The sequence below is a fragment of the Salmo trutta genome, chromosome 39 (assembly GCF_901001165.1).
Source record: "Salmo trutta chromosome 39, fSalTru1.1, whole genome shotgun sequence".
NCBI classification, from domain to species: Eukaryota; Metazoa; Chordata; class Actinopteri; order Salmoniformes; family Salmonidae; genus Salmo; species Salmo trutta.
The window spans coordinates 16,614,798-16,632,089 of record NC_042995.1 but is presented as its reverse complement, the minus strand read 5'-3'; the positions used below and the strand labels follow the sequence as shown (position 1 = coordinate 16,632,089).

The 17,292-nt window shown below is 41.5% G+C and overlaps 1 protein-coding gene and 1 long non-coding RNA gene across 3 annotated transcripts; one reads left to right on the top strand and one right to left on the bottom strand.

Annotated features, from left to right (window-relative positions):
- Window positions 1–1,844: 1,844 nt before the first annotated feature.
- Window positions 1,845–3,586, bottom strand: LOC115179182 (uncharacterized). 2 transcript variants are annotated; one of them, XR_003872875.1, is made up of 3 exons: window positions 3,492–3,586; window positions 2,632–2,831; window positions 1,845–1,994 (listed from the first exon to the last, which is right to left on the bottom strand). It is a non-coding gene; the product is annotated as an uncharacterized LOC115179182 (long non-coding RNA). The 2 variants fall into 2 exon arrangements; XR_003872874.1 differs by lacking the exon at window positions 3,492–3,586 and having other exon boundaries at window positions 2,632–3,472.
- On the top strand, window positions 3,584–17,034 carry LOC115179181 (actin-related protein 3). The gene is made up of 12 exons (XM_029740541.1): window positions 3,584–3,790; window positions 4,357–4,412; window positions 9,570–9,694; window positions 10,133–10,243; window positions 10,329–10,424; window positions 10,782–10,889; window positions 12,807–12,950; window positions 13,175–13,348; window positions 15,208–15,300; window positions 15,540–15,665; window positions 15,837–15,920; window positions 16,114–17,034. Exons 1-12 carry the CDS (start codon window positions 3,747–3,749, stop codon window positions 16,207–16,209), a joined length of 1,257 nt encoding a protein of 418 aa, XP_029596401.1. The 5' UTR covers window positions 3,584–3,746; the 3' UTR covers window positions 16,210–17,034.
- Window positions 17,035–17,292: the final 258 nt, after the last annotated feature.

Sequence of the window (17,292 nt, the reverse complement as noted above, 5' to 3'; positions counted from 1 at the left end):
CTTTGCTTATTTGAGTTGTTCTTGCCATAAAATGGACTTGGTCTTTTACCAAATAGGGCTATCTTCTGGATACTAACCCTACCTTGTTTCAACACAACTGATTGGCTCAAACGCATTATGAAGTAAATAAATTCCCCAAAATGTATTTTTAACAAGGGACACCCGCTAATAGAAATGCATTCCAGGTGACTACCTCATGAAGCTGGTTGAGAGAATCCCGAGTGTGCAAAGCTGTTTTCAAGGCAAAGGGTGGCTATATTGAAGAATCAAACGTAGAATATATTTCTGTTTGTTTAACACCTTTTTGGTTACTTCCATGTGTTATTTTATTATTATTCTACAATGTAGAAAATAGTAAAAAAAAAAGAAAAACCCTTGAATGAGTAGGTGTGTCCAAACTTTTGACTAGAATTGTATATTACGTGACCAAAAGTATGTGGACAACTGCTCGTCGAACATCTCATTCCAAAATCATGTGCATTAATATGAGGTGGTTCCCCCTTTGAAGCTATAACAGCCTCCACTCTTCTGGGAACATTACTGTGGGGACATGCTTCCATTCAGCCACAAGAGCATTAGTGAGATCGGGCACTGATGTTGGGCAATTAGGCCTGGCTATCACGCTGAAACAGGAAAGGTGCTTCCCCAAACTGTTGCCACAAAGTTGGAAGCACAGAATCGTCTAGAATGTCATTGTATGCTGTAGTATTAAGATTTCTCTTCACTGGAACTAAGGGGCCTAGCCCGATCCATGAAAAACAGACCCAGACCATTATTCCTCCTCCACCAAACTTTACATTTGGCACAATGCATTGGGGAAGGTAGCGTTCTCCTGGCATCCGCCAAACCTAGATTCCCAAATGTAAACGCGTTCTCTGAAGTGAAGAATAACGCTTCACCATCTCGGGACGGACTGCCAGATTTTGAAGCGTGATTCATCACTCCAGAGAACGCGTTTCCACTGCTCCAGAGTCCAATGGCGGCAAGCTTTACACCACAAATCTATTTCCAGGCGACGCTTGGCATTGCGCATGGGGATCTTAGGCTTGTGTGCGGCTGCTCGGCCATGGAAACCCATTTCATGGAGCTCCCGCCGAACAGTTATTTTGCTGACTTTACTTCCAGAGGCAGTTTGGAACTCGGTAGTGAGTGTTGCAATCTAAGACAGAGGATTATTACTCGCTACGCGCTGCAGCATTCGGTGGTCCCGTTCTGTGAGTTTGTGTGGCCTACCACTTCGTGGCTGAGCTAGTGTTGCTCCTAGACATTTACACTTCACAATAACAGCACTTACAGTTGACCGGGGCAGCTCTAGCAGGGCAGACATTTGACGAACTGATTTGTTGGAAAGGTGCTACGTGGAAAGTCACTGAGCTCTTCAGTAAGACCATTCTACTGCCAGTGTTTGTCTATGGAGATTGCATGGCTGTGTGCTTGATTTTATATAACTGTCAGGAACGGGTGTGGTTGAAATAGCCAAAGGGGTGTCCACATACTTTTGTATATATAGTGTATATTTCTGTCCAGTTCCTGTGCCGTGATTGGATTGGCATTCATCCTCTCTTTCTATAGCAGGGGTCTTCAACCTTTTCTTGCCCAGGGAACCCCTCCCAGGCAAACCGGAGACCCAGGGACCCCTTTCATACATTAGCAAAATAACATTTTTTTCACGTCTTGTCTTATCAACAGGTGAATGATAATGTCCAGGAGAAGTATTTTAACCGTACCGCAACTGAGAATTCATTCACGTTTAGATGTAGCATATGGTAGATAGGAAGGTCAAAATAATGAACAACTATCCCGACTCAGGATATGACCCAAATGCAGACACAGGAGGCGGATAGTTTGGTTCTCATAATATGTATTAAATCAAAGGGGCAGGCAAAAGGCAGGTAGAGGTTCGTAATCCAAGGCAGAGTCAATCATGGACAGAACGGCAGGCAGGATCAGGACAGGCAGCAAGGTCGGAACCCAGGAAGACTAGAAAACAAGAACTTAAAAAACAGGAAAGACACTGATAAGACCTGACAAAACAAGACGAACTGGCAAGAGACAAACAGAAAACGCAGGTATAAATACACAGGGGATAATGGGGAAGAATAGGAGACACTTGGTAGGGGGTGCAGACAAGTGCAAGACAGGTGAAAAAGATCACGGTGTGACAGCCCCCTCTAGGGGCACCACCTGGCGTCCTAACCAGGCACATACCTGGTGAGTCCATATAACGTATTATGTGATTTGTTAAGCCAAATTTACTTCTGAACTAATTTAGGCTTACCTAAACAAATGGGGCAAATACTTATTTTAGTTATTTAATTGTTATTAATTTGTAAATATATATACACATACATATATATTTCACTTTGACAGAGTATTTTGTGTAGATCAATGTAAAAAAAAAAGTACAATTAAATCTATTTCAATCCCACAAGTTCAAGGGGGTGTACTTTCTATTGGCACTGACTGTACATTGTACTGTCAAATGCATATTGCCACCTACTGGTGAAATAGTAATACACCCCAAGCTATAATAATTTACTGTATGCATCCTCTTTCTTATAGCAGCCCTTCAAATACAGTAACTCTGGGCCTGTACATTTAATATTAAATGAGGACAGGAATCAGATGTACCTTTGAAAGGTTTCTCAGCTAAACTGTATCCATTTGTCAGCTTTTCCTCTTCCCATCCTAATGTCGACACAGAGTAAAGCGGTGGTTTCTCCCACTGACTGGAGACTGGAGAGGACCGTTTGAACAAGAAGAGAAAGCTGAGGGCTTTGGGAGGATACAGGGAGTGACGGACCACCGACGTGAGCGATGGATGACTCTTTCTGGAGAGAAATAAGGCAATGTTCTATAAAGCTCAGGTATTGGATCTAGTCTAGCCGCTAGATGGCCCTCCATGATGGATCCAGCTCTCAGCCTCAGAGCTCTCTCAGCTAATATATCTTCTTTATCAGTGGCCTTCCATGTGGTCATGGTGGAAGGGAATACAATCCTCCTTGGCTGGTTGATGGGAGGTAAATCAATGATATCATCTTTAAGCAGAGCAGGTCGCTGGAGATGGTTTTTTTTGGGGGTGCTGCACTAGCCAATAGCTTCCAGGGACACATAGCTCTAAAAATTGAAACTTTTGAGAGATGGTCTTGGGTGAAACCGATCACTCATGCAGTGTACTTCTTGAATCTCCCAATTCTACCTATAGACTATTGAACAGTTTACATAGGATAGAGAGAAGAGATCTTGGTTTTCATGTTCACCCAAAAGATTGATACAATGCTTTTTAATGTCATTGATTTCAATAGCGTCATGCAATGTTCAAAGAAGATATTCTATTCAGATAGTCTACTGCCCTCATCAGTAGTCACAGAATCCCGTCCGTGAATTGACTGAACAGTTATTCTGCTGCTACTATAAAAACTACCGGTACATTATAGAGAATAATTGTTTAATATGTTTTATATGCAATTACAAAGTGTACATTTACTTACCCCTCTGATAAGGTGCGATATTAGAAATGCTTTAACAAACGTTATGATCAGCGTCGCGTCAGCCGCTTTCAACTTCCGCATCAGGTGATTGCGGAAGTAACTTCACTCTGTGGGTTCAGGGTTCCGCCTCTTAACTAGCTAGCTAAATAAATGGTTATTCCTCTACCCAAAACAAACGACTTTCCTTTTTATAAGACCCATTTGGAATATAGCAGCAATTCACCATTGCACTCTGCAGTAGATATTTAAGGAAACATGGCTGGACGTCTACCGGCTTGTGTAGTTGATTGTGGCACAGGGTAAGTAGCAAGCGCTAATGCTAATAGCTAGCTAACTAATTCATTGGCTTTAGCTAGATACACCCAGACATGGCATACCCGTTGGGCGTGCAAAGTAAACAAATCAAGATAGCTAGCTAGTAAGCAGCAACCTTTATTTGCTTCATTTCGTTTAATCCAGCCAGCAAACTAGCTAGTTAACCATTTTTAAACCTAAAAGATAGCTTGCTAGTAGCTAATTTCCATCAGTGTCCCCCACTCGTTAGACGTTACATGAGCAGTATACAGTAACTTTAATCTGTTACTGTAGTCTACGTAACATGTATGTTTCAATTTGTGGAAGCGTATAACTGGCCTAGTCCACAGACAGTCATGCCACCCTTTAGATTAGTGGTTTACAACCTTTTTCTGTTACTGTACCACCAACTGAATTTTGCTCTGCTCGGACTGAGTACCCCAGAAGTACCCCCCCCCCCCCCAAGTACCCCCAGGTTGGGAACCACTGCTTTAGATCATGAGCTATAATGATTACACTGTTATGATCTATATAACCCACTGAACTTTCTCATGCAATGCATTTGTTGTAGGTACACAAAGATTGGATATGCTGGAAACACAGAGCCACAGTTTATTGTTCCTTCATGTAAGTATTTCTGTATCATACAGCAGTGGTTCCCAAACTCAGTCCTCAAGACCCCAAGGGGTGCACGTTTTGGTTTTTGCCCTAGCAACAGCTGATTTCAAATAATCAACTAATCATCAAGCTTTGATCATTTGAATAAGCTTTGATAATCACCTGTGTAGTATTAGGGCAAAAACCACCCCTTGGAGTCCCGAGGACCGAGTTTGGGAAACGCTGTCATACAGTCTTCTAATGATAATGTACCATGTCCATTCATATGTAGCCCTTGATCATGACTATCAGTGCCTTTCCATTACACGAGTCATTGGACGAAGGTGTCTTCTGTACTGAGGAGTTTTGTTAAGAACCACGAAGCTCTGTCTGAACATTAACACGCATCGCTTGCAGTAAGGTTTTGGCAGCATAAGGACCTTTTATATCAGCGAGAAATAATAATTAAAGAAAATAAGGTTAGGGTTCCCACACGGGCCATATTTCCATGTTACAGCGCTTGTTTATGGAAAACAGACAGAATAAAGAGTGGGCTACCTGTGCTAAACAGCTATCTGCTTCTCCGAACACCTGTGTGTAAATGGAAGATGGACGCCACAAATGTGTTGTCACTGAAAAATACGGTCAGCTGCAGCTGTGTTAAAACAGTGTACAGTAAGTGTGCATCTTGCATTTGTGAAATGATTTTGATGTGATATGAAAGTAGAGGGATTTATGTTTTTAGAACCATACCACAATTGAGAATCGATTCACGTTTAGATGGAGTATTTGGCTGTTTTGGCTTCCAGAGCCAATTTGCCCATTAAACAGAAAATCCTTGGTCTATAAGAAGTAAAGTTAGGTTCCTTTAGTCCATTATTTGGCTAACTCGTATGGCAGACTGTATGGTCATTAGTTAAATTTATCTGCTGAAAGCATTTTGGTATCGGTCCTTCCTGTTTTTCTTATCTGATTGGAGTGTTCAATGGAAGTAGGCGAACACGCCTAATTCAACAAAAATGTAAAACCACAAAGTTTGAGTTGGCCGCCTTCCTCTAGCATTGAGTCATCCAGTGGACCCTAAATGGCAATGCTAGCTTGTTAGAGGACCATAGACTAGTTATTCAGTGATAAATCCAAACCATTTTTGTCTATTTTCAACAATCATAGCCTATTCACTTGTTTTCAGTGCTTGAAACTGTACAGACACAGCTTGAAAGGAAGCTAGTCTAGCCTATATTCAGTGATATGGCTCCATAGCAGAAGTCCCCTTGTGCCCCTGCTGACTAGAATAATGGACAAACTTGCCAAGGCCACCTGCCTGTGGACTTGAAGTAGCCAGTAGATAGATGACGTGCACGTTTAGAAGCCTGGATGGATGACAAGTAGGCCTACACATTTAGAGGCTACAAGGAAGTAGTTGAGGGAACAATGTTCATCGTCCGACATTTATAATAATATGTAATGTATGCCATTTAGCAGACACTTTTATCAAAATCGACTTAGTCATGCGTGCATACATTTTATGTACGTGTGGGCCCGGGAAACCAAAGTGATGAACTTTGTCAATGAAGTCACATTATGCAGAAAGTTAAAGGCCCAATGCAGCTGTTTTTATGTCAACATCAAATCATTTCTGGGTACAATTAAGTACCTTACTGTAATGGTTTTCCAATAAAATAGTCAAAAAGAAACAAAAATGGATTTTAAGCAAAAGATTAATTCTCAAGCAATAATTTTGCTAGGACTGTTTGGGTGTTGTCTGAGTAGGGTTGGAACAACTGAAAACTAGCTGTTATTGGCAAAGTGGTTTGGAACTCTCTTTTGTTATTGGTCTCGTGATGTCACCAGGCAAGCCGTAACTCCATCCATGCAAAACCTGCTGATTAGAAGGTCCCTGTGTCTAATGTATTTTCAAATCAAAAGAGAATGGTCGCGCTCTCCCAAAAGCTTAGCTGGTGCGTAAAAAAACTCAAATTCAGACAAAGGGGTGTAATTGGTTCACACTCAAAAAGTTGTCGGATAAAGCTTGCTTCATTATTCAATGCGAAAATAATTAAAAACATAACTTTTCGTTGAAAACGACATATGTGACATTGATATTAGTCAAACATTTATTCCAGCGATAAAATTGACTAAAAAGCTCAAGTCGCTTAAATTTGGTCATAAAGTCAGTATCGTCCATAACAGAGTTTTGTGAGATTTGTGTTGAAGAGTTCGTCATGACTTACTTAAGTGGTTGGTTTTGATTTCAACCAATGCCCATTTACCAGATATCCATTTACAGGATATCCAGTCATATTGCAGACCACAGACAGCGAGACAGACTGGCCCAGCAGCACGGCGGCTCGGACTTTGTTTACATAAAACAACACGTCACAAAAATGTTTTACTTGAGAAATACTGCACCAAACACCTTAGCTAGATGTAAAACTGTGCGACTAAAAGCATCTCTGCAAAAACGTCAAAATAAAGTAAATATTTCTCAAGCTATTTTACGGTGAATTCCAAACCTCGCCCTTGCCAACTCGCTCGGAGGGTGTCCGTTGTCACGTGTTGCTGACAACTCGGAGGGAGACTTTCAGAGGGGCGAGGGGATCAGTAAACCAACTTTAGGACACACTCGTGACTTGAATGATGCAATTCATGTTCCACATTCAAATAATAAAACAAACATGAAATTCCAAATAACATATCCCCCCCCCCGCCTATTTGCAAGATGTAAACCTCTAACATTTAATTTGGGAGGTATTCCATTTGTTACATGTCAAGTTTTAAATCGGATGAAAACAAATGCATGAGGCATGTAATTAGGCACACCTCTCCATTCTTTTGTATGAAAATGCGCAAACTCCAAACAAATCGATGCGTGTTGGGATACCACTTCGCTCTGGAACATGCAGCCTTGCTGGCTTGGTCGAAATAGCTATCAGAGGGTCTAAGTAAGCCCATACACCCTCTAATTTCCACTCCCTCAGCTTTGAGACACTTGTGCATGTGGCGGAGGCACTCGTGAATGTGCCAATGTAGGGGCGATGAAAGGGGGGGAGGGGGGTGATTCAGCATTAGATTCCCTGCTAATTATCAAAAGCCAGAAAAGAGCTGTTCAATTCTACAACCACCTAAAAGGAAGTGTTTCCCAAACCTTCCATAACAAAGCTGTCACTTACAGAGAGATTAACCTAGAGAAGAGTCCCCTAAGCAAGCTGGTCCTGGGGCTTTTTTCACAAACACAAACAGGCCCCACAGAGGCCCAGGACAGCAACACAATTGGACTGAAACGAATCATGAAAAAAAAAAAAAAAGATAATTACTTGATACACTGGAGGGAAATTACAAAAAAACTGAGCGAACTGGAATACTATTTGGCCCTAAACAGAGAGTACACAATGGCAGAATACCTGACCACTGTGACTCACCCAAAATGAAGGAAAGCTTTGACTATGTACAGACTCAGTGAGCGTAGCCTTGCTATTGAGAGAGGCCGCTGTAGGCAGACCTGGCTCTCAAGAGAAGCCAGGCTATGTGCACACTGCCCACAAAATGAGATGGAAACTGAGCTGCGTTTCCTAACCTCCTGCCAAATGTATGACCATATTAGAAAACAAATTCAATTTTGGTAAACTCCCATATCTATTGGGTGAAATACCAGTGTGCCATCACAGCAGCAAGATTTGTGACACGGTGCCACAAGAAAAGGGCAAACACTGAAGAACTACCATTGTAACTGCAACCCCATATATGTTTATTTACACCTCCTCCATGCTTCACGGTGGGAACCACACATGCGGAGATCATCCGTTCACCTACTCTGCGTCTCAAAGACACCGCGGTTGGAACCAAAAAGCAAAAATTTACTCATCAGACCAAAGGAAGGATTTCCACCGGTCTAATGTCCATTGCTCGTGTTTCTTGGCACAAGCAAGTCTCTTCTTCTTATTGGTGTCCTTTAGTAGTGGTTTCTTTGCAGCAATTCGACCATAAAGGCCTGCTTTCATGCAGTCTCCTCTGAACAGTTGATGTTGAGATGTGTCTGTTACTTGAACACTGTGAAGCATTTATTTGGGCTGCAATTTCTTAGGCTGGTAACTCTAATGAACTTATCCTCTGCAACAGAGGTACCTCTGGGTCTTCCTTTCCTGTGGTGGTCCTAATTAGAGCCAGTTTCATCATAGTGCTTGATGGTTTTTGCGACTGCACTTGAACAAACTTTAGAAGTTCTTGACGTTTTCCGGATTGACTGACTGTCGTTTCTCTTTGCTTATTTGAGCTGTTCTCGCCATAGTATGTACTTGGTATTTTATCTTGTTACATGCACAGGCTTCCCTGTGGCTCAGTTGGTAGAGCATGGTGTTTGCAACGCCAGCATGGTGTGTGCAACGCCAGGGTTGTGGGTTCGATTCCCACGGGTGGCCAGTACAAATATATATATATATATATATATATATATATATTTTTTTTTTTAAATGCATGAAATGAAATGTATGCATTCACTACAGTAAGTCGCTCTGGATAAGAGCGTCTGCTAAATGACTAAAATGTAAATGTATTTATTTTCCCTTTTGTACTTTAACTATTTTCACAATGTTGTAACACTGTACATAGCCATATTATGACATTTGAAATGTCTCTATTCCTTTGAAACTTTGGTGAGTGTAATGTTAACTGTTCATTTTTAATTTATTATTTATCTATTTCACTTGCTTTGGCAATGTAAACATATGTTTCCCATGCCAATAAAGCCCTTTGAATTGATTTGAATTTAATTTAATTAATTCGGACTATTTTGAGAAAGTGATACTGGCTTTATTCCTATAGTGTCTCATGGGGGACAAACATCCGTAACCGCCACATCGAACCACACCCCCATGACTGAAATCTTGTTTTTCGTAATGAGCAACCGAAAAACCCATGTCGAATTAGTGCGTTCGGTATCTCTTTAATAAAAATGGTGGCTCTTTGTTTACTGACTTTACAAGACAAATCGAAGTAATAGGCCTGCCGCTCATTGAGTTTCCCCTTATGTTTAGCATCAGCAGTTTGCGTTCCCTATGCTTGATTTAATCAGCTCACCTGCGTAACGTTGACTATCAGCACCCTCAAGTCATGATGTTTCAATCAACAATCTCCAAACCATATGTAGGCTGGTACTAAGGATTAATGGCGTTGAATCTTCCTGAACTTCAGGTATTGCCATCAAGGAGTCGGCCAAGGTTGGAGACCAAGCCCAGCGCAGGATGATGAAGGGAGTGGACGATCTGGACTTTTACATCGGTGACGAGGCAATAGACAAACCAAATTATGCAACAAAGGTACATTGAATTTTCCAGTGATGGGAGGTCTACTTAAAGGGTAATCTGCAGGCTCTACATACATTTTTGGACTTATATTCTAAAATAATGAATGTATAACTTCCTTATAAGCTTGGTTCAACTGGCATATCCCATCAGAACCGAAAATATAATCTTGTTTTACTCCAATGTTTGTAAACAAAACATGGTGAAACCTCCTATGTTGGATGGTCAGTCCTTACAACCATATCTCTATCTATGCATTTTAGAGTGGTTCAATTTCTTCACCCCCATTAGTCAGATTTTTACTTAAACAGAGTCAGAGAGTTCGCTTTGTTATTGTTTCAACTGTAGATTGCCCCTTTTAAAGTTGAAATGTAAAGTCATGCTGAATGCCTGTTAGAACTGAGTAGCCTAATGGAAAAATAATGTTGTGTGTGGTTGTTCCCCTTGTTACAGTGGCCCATTCGTCATGGGATCGTGGAAGACTGGGATCTCATGGAGAGGTTCATGGAACAGGTCATCTTCAAGTATCTGAGGGCAGAGCCCGAGGACCACTACTTCCTCTTGGTATGTTCATAACATGCACATTAGTGTGGAAATTATGCTACCTAGTAGTAGGGACTTAGGGGATTTGTACTTTTCTTCTCCACAGACAGAGCCTCCTCTGAATACTCCTGAAAACCGAGAGTACACAGCAGAGATTATGTTTGAGTCCTTCAACGTTCCAGGTCTTTACATCGCTGTACAGGTAAATCCTCTCTACGTTCTATGTTGGTTCTATATAATCTCTTCCCATAATCTCTGCACCTCTTCATGTTCAAGGGTCAAGTCAAACTTGATTTCGAATGCATTATCACAACTCTCACTTCACAGAGGAAATTAGGGTGTCCATGAGGTGTCCGCGAAACCTCGGGGTGGATCTCAGTTCTGGGACCCTTTTCAAAACAGGAGTAGGAGTGCTAATCTAGGATCAGATCTCCCCCTGACTATATGTAAACTTATTGATTGTGATCTAAAAGTCTAAACTGATCCTAGATCTGAGGCTCTTTGAATACGTGTTGTAATCATTAGTGGAAAGTGACAGGGTCTGTGTTTTCCTCCTCAGGCGGTCCTGGCGCTGGCAGCCTCATGGACCTCCAGACAAGTGGGCGAGAGGACCCTGACGGGGACGGTGATTGATAGCGGTGATGGGGTCACCCACGTCATCCCAGTGGTGGGTACATGCCTTCGATCATCATTCCATGTAGTCTTTACTAGAACTGGGTCATGTTTAGTAGGTAGCAAATGTTTTGAAACAAAGTGAAATGGGGAGGTACTTCCTGAACTTGTTCAACAAGAACACATTTTCTTAATCTGTTGCAAAAGTATGGAACGGTGTGCCCTACTGAACACTACTCGGATGTATTCGACCTACAGTTGAAGTCGGAAGTTTACATACACCTTAGCCAAGTACATTTAAACTCAGTTTTTCACAATTCCTGACATTTAATCTTCGTAAAAATTCTCTGTCTTAGGTCAGTGAGGATCACCACTATATTTTAAGAATGTGAAATGTGAGAATAATACTAGAGAGAATGATTTATTTCATATTTTATTTCTTTCATCATATTCCCAGTGGGTCAGAAGTTTACATACACTCAATTAGTATTTTGTAGCATTGCCTTTAAATTGTTTAACTTGGGTCAAACGTTTCGGGTAGCCTTCCACAAGCTTCCCCCAATAAGTTAGGTGAATTTTGGCCCATTCCTCCTGACAGAGCTGGTGTAACTGAGTCATGTTTGTAGGCCTCCTTGCTCGCATACACTTTTCCAGTTCTGATCACACATTTTCTATAGGATTGAGGTCGGGGCTTTGTGATGGCCACTCCAATACCTTGACTTTGTTGTCCTTAAGCCATTTTGCCACAACTTTGGAAGTATGCTTGGGGTCATTGTCCATTTGGAAGACCCATTTGCGACCAAGCTTTAACTTCCTGACTGATGTCTTGAGATGTTGCTTCAATATATCCACATAATTTTCCTGCTTCATGATGCATTCTATTTTGTGAAGTGCACCCTTCCCTCCTGCAGCAAAGCACCCCCACAACATGATGCTGCCACCCCCGTGCTTCACGGTTGGGATGGTGTTCTTCGGCTTGCAAGCCTCCCCCCTTTTCCTCCAAACATAACGATGGTCATTATGGCCAAACAGTTCTATTTTTGTTTCATCAGACCAGAGGACATTTCTCCAAAAAGTACAATCTTTGTCCCCTTATGCAGTTGCAAACCGTAGTCTGGCTTTTTTATGGCGGTTTTGGAGCAGTGGCTTCTTCCTTGCTGAGTGGCCTTTCAGGTTATGTCAATATAGGACTCGTTTTACTGTGGATATAGATTATTTTGTACCTGTTTCCTCCAGCATCTTCACAAGGTCCTTTGCTGTTGTTCTGGGATTGATTTGCACTTTTCGCACCAAAGTACGTTCATCTCTAGGAGACAGAACGCGTCTCCTTCCTGAGTGGTATTACGGCTGCGTGGTCCCATGGTGTTTATACTTGCATACTATTGTTTGTACAGATGAACGTGGTACCTTCAGGCGTTTGGAAATTGCTCCCAAGGACGAACCAGACTTTTTTTCATGAGGTCTTGGCTGATTTCTTTTGATTTTCCCATGATGTCAAGCAAAGAGGCACTGAGTTTGAAGGTAGGCCTTGAAATACATCCACAGGTACACCTCCAATTCATTCAAATGATGTCAATTAGCCTATCAGAAGCTTCTAAAGCCATGACATAATTTTCTGGAATTTTCCAAGCTGTTTAAAGGCACAGTCAACTTAGTGTATGCAAACTTCTGACCCACTGGAATTTGTGATACAGTGAATTATAACTGAAATAATCTGTCTGTAAACAATTGTTGGAAAAATTAGTTGTGTCATGCACAAAGTAGATGTCCTAACCGACTTGCCAAAGCTATAGTTTGTTAACAAGAAATATGTGGAGTGGTTGAAAAACGAGTTTTAATGACTCCAACCTAAGTGTATGTAAACTTCCCACTTCAACTGTATATACTATTGCTAACACATACATGGTAACATATTACATTCCTGTATGAGCGATAATGGATTGTGTGGTTGATTGGTGGTGTTTTCTTCCAGGCGGAAGGCTACGTAATCGGTAGCTGTATAAAGCACATCCCCATCGCTGGTCGAGACATCACCTACTTCACCCAGCAGCTGCTGAGAGAGCGGGAGGTGGGCATCCCACCAGAGCAGTCATTGGAAACAGCCAAAGCCGTCAAGGTACCTACACATTTATAACTTTTTGTTCCCTACACAAACCAAAGGAGTTAATACATGTATTATTTGTGAGCATTTCTCAGGTTCAACAGCAGAGGTCAGTATTGCTGCACCATTGACTAGAGCTATACAGTCACAGATCATGACTCCTTCTTGGCATCTACCCAGTGTCTTATGTACACTTGGTTATGACTTACAATTGATAACAATTCCATATTGTGTTCCAGGAAAGGTTCAGTTATGTCTGCCCTGACCTGGTGAAAGAATTCAACAAGTACGATACGGACGGCTCTAAATGGATCAAGCAGTACACGGGCATCAACTCCATCAGCAAGAAGGAGTTCACCATCGACGTGGGCTACGAGCGCTTCCTCGGCCCCGAGATCTTCTTCCACCCAGAGGTATGATCCCATTGATTTTCAATGTATATTGTTGTGCTTGTATTATGTAATGTGTCGAGTGCAGAGCGATTTTAGTGCTTTTTGGTTTGATTATTAAAACATAATCACGGATTTCGGTTTCGATAATCATTTTTAAACATTTAAATGCATTGTGCAGTATGTGGGTTGAATACTGTAACACAGAATAAAACAATTAATAAAAGTCTCATGATGGTAGTGACTGCCCATTACTGCTTATCACCTATAACCATAATTTATTCACTTTACTTTAATAAAATATTTGTTGTTGTGTATATTATATTTGTTTTATTTGATGACTTTATTTCATTCCAAGTCATCGTCTCTTTAGAGCTGCTGCTTATGCTGTCTGACAAAATCAATATTTTGTAGTTCTTCAAAGTAAATAAGGCATACTTTAATGACTGCTGAATACCAATTATCAATCACTTAGATCATGCATATTCAGGTAGAGATATACTATATATACAAAAGTATGTGGACACCCCTTCAAATTAGTGGATTTGGCTATTTCAGCCACACCCGTTGCTGACAGGTGTATAAAATTGAGCACACTGCCATGCAATCTCCATAGACAAACATTGGCAGTAGAATGGCCTTACTGCAGAGCTCAGGGACTTTCAATGTGGCACCATCATAGGATGCCACCTTCCTAACAAGTCAGTTCGTCAAATGTCTGCCCTGCTAGAGCTGTGCCGGTCAACTGTAAGTGCTGTTATTGAGAAGTGGAAACATCTAAGAGCAACAACGGCTCAGCCGCGAAGTGGTAGGCCACACAAGCTCACAGAACGGGACCGCCAAGTGCTGAAGCGCATAAAAATTGTCTGTCCTTGGTTGCAACACTCACTACCGAGTTCCAAATTGCCTCTGGAAGCAATGTCAGCACAATAACTGTTTGTCGGGAGCTTCATGAAATGGGTTTTGATGGTCGAGCAGCTGCACACAAGCCTAAGATCACCATGCGCAATGCCAAGCGTCGGCTGGTGTAGTGGATAGCTCGTCACCATTGGACTCTGGAGCAGTGGAAATGTGTTCTCTGGAGTGATGAATTGCATTCACCATCTGGCAGTCCGACAAACGAATCTGGGTTTGGCGGATGCTAGGAGAACAATTTGGGCAAGGCACGTTCCTGTTTTCAGCATGACAATAGCCCCGTGCACAAAGCAAGGTGCATACAGAAATGGTTTTTCGAGATCGGTGTGGAAGAACTTGACTGGCCTGCACAGAGCCCTGACGTCAACCCCATCGAACACTATTGGGATGAATTGGAACACCGACTGCATGCCAGGCCTAATCGCCCAACATCAGTGCCCGACCTCACTAACTCTCTTGTGGCTAAATGGAAGCAAGACCATGCAGCAATGTTCCAACATCTAGTGGAAAGCCTTCCCAGAAGAGTGGAGGCTGTTATAGCACCAAAGGGTGGACCAACTCCATATTAATGCCTATGATTTTGGAATGAGATGTTCGACGAGCAGGTGTCATATAGTGTACCTCGGCAAGTAACAGCTGCTCTCTATATCACCTCACGACCACGCATTCTTCTCTGTTCAGTAGCAGGCATAAAATAAACTGACTGGACAAGTAGATGCACAATGGATTATGGTCATTGTAGTTAATTACCATGTTTTTATGCGCTAACCTATGTGGAATATTGTCCTGTTGGAAACTACAACTCCCTACTACATTGCCCAGTTCAGGCTAGATCTGATTTATTTCTAGAGATACTGTGCGATGTGCAGCATTGAGCTCCCAGGAGAAAACATTAAAAAAATGAAAAATAACAGAAATTTCTGTTAATAACATTGGTTGTACTGTATTATACTTTTCTCCTCCCCCAGTTTGCCAACCCTGACTTCACCCAGCCCATCTCAGAGGTTGTTGATGAGGTCATTCAGAACTGCCCTATTGATGTCAGACGTCCCCTCTATAAGGTACGTCTGGGGAGTTCAAGTTCGTTTTATTTCATTCACATGACAGGCGACAAGAACGTTGTGTTTGACAATATAAAAGCAGCCCTCGTGATTTATTGAAACGATAAACTTATGCCAGATACTGAGACTTGTCTCCATCCAGAAGCTATGAGGATGAAATGGGTTTTACTTTCTAAATGATCTATTCAGGAGTATGTCAAGGTTCCAAGTGTATATTTACCTTGTCTGTTGCTATGCAGAACATCGTGCTCTCTGGAGGCTCAACTATGTTCAGAGATTTTGGCCGTCGTCTGCAGAGGGACCTGAAAAGGACAGTGGACGGCAGACTGAAACTCAGTGAGGAACTGAGCGGTGGCAAGTTGAAGGTGAGAACCGATTTACATTTGACCTAGTCAGCTGAAGTACTCTATAGGGATGCTACATCTTTATGGGTGTTGTGGCTCCTAAAATGTTCAAAATGATATATTTTGCATTTCCAGCATAGTCATCGGTGTTATTGGCTCAATAATGACCTATGTTTCATGTTATTTTGCCAGCCCAAACCCATCGACGTGCAAGTCATCACTCACCACATGCAGAGATACGCTGTTTGGTTCGGCGGGTCCATGTTGGCATCAACTGTGAGTTCTAAAACTTAGAGGGGTCTTTGTCTGTTAACTCATGTTACTATCAGAAATATATATTCTACTGATGTAAATGCTAAAGACAGACACTTGGAGGCTTTGTTAACCTTGGTTAGAATATAAAATTGGAAACTTGAAAGGAAAAGTGTACACCAACAAATAATAACGGTCATATCTACTCTTTCCTCAGCCGGAATTCTACCAAGTGTGCCACACCAAAAAAGACTATGAGGAGATCGGACCGAGCATCTGCCGCCATAACCCTGTCTTCGGGGTCATGTCTTAAAAAGGACTTCCCTCAGTTATCACTGGAGCTTGCAGTTTGAGCAGAATGGAGTGGACGGACAGAGGCAGAGTGGCATTACTGCACTATGGTCGCTGCTTAATGTAGCCTATTTCCAGGGCTGCGGTTACAGACAAAATACAGGAAGAGAATGACATAGAAATAGAATGACTAGATTCTATTCCTATGGAGAATGACTCATTTATCAACAGCAGACCAAACTATCAGGCTGACAAACGGGGGTGAATATCTATGTAAAAGAGAAGGAAATGGTGTCTTAAAGCCAAAAGCATTTTCAGAGCAAATGTGTGGACACAAAATAATGTGCAAGAACATGATAATAAAGTCAACTCATGTATGATTAAGTATGTGCCCGATGTATGTTATTATTATGGTCTCCACACATCCAGCAATTAAGTACAGTTGGATTATATCTAGCCAATAGCTCTTTTTTTCAGATGCACTTCTGTGTGTTCAAGGGTAGAGCTTGTTTATATTTCATATTATTGAGTTTTATATATAATGTGTAAGAATCATTTTTTGGGGGACAAGAACCCATGTTGTATTCTCTCAAACTATAACTTAGTCTTACCATCCCCAGTTTTTTTTTTTTTTGTTGTGTGGTCGCTTCGTGGATTTGTTTGGAATAATCCATGAATCCCTGAATCATACAGTATCTTAACCAAAAAAGTTACATTTATTATCCGTTAAATTGAAATGACTGTTAGACCATCATTGCTGTCGAGGATCTCGTGTATTTCACCATGTACCAAATCTGTGGATTTCAACGCCTACCCACATTCCAATAAAGGCAGACAGATATTTATATAAATGTGTCTCGATGGTTATGGCCTGAAAGGACTATTTTAATGGTACAGTAAGTGTCTTAAGTCTAGAAAGTGGTTTCGCTATGTTACTTTCAAAACAAGGTGAATGAACAAAGCCATAAACTGAAGATTAAATGATATTCAGCAAGTCTTTAGTAGGACAATAGAACCCCCCCCACATTTCAGGGAGTGACTACATCAGGAATTAACATACCATGGACAAATGAGTTGTATATACCAAAGATGGTGGATAAATTAA

Coding starts and splice junctions, on each gene's coding strand:
- LOC115179181 (XM_029740541.1), top strand. CDS start 3,747: ATGGCTGGACGTCTACCGGCTTGTGTAGTTGATTGTGGCACAGG. Junction 9,695..10,132: donor AACCAAATTATGCAACAAAG/GTACATTGAATT, acceptor CCCTTGTTACAG/TGGCCCATTCGTCATGGGAT. Junction 15,301..15,539: donor TCAGACGTCCCCTCTATAAG/GTACGTCTGGGG, acceptor GTTGCTATGCAG/AACATCGTGCTCTCTGGAGG.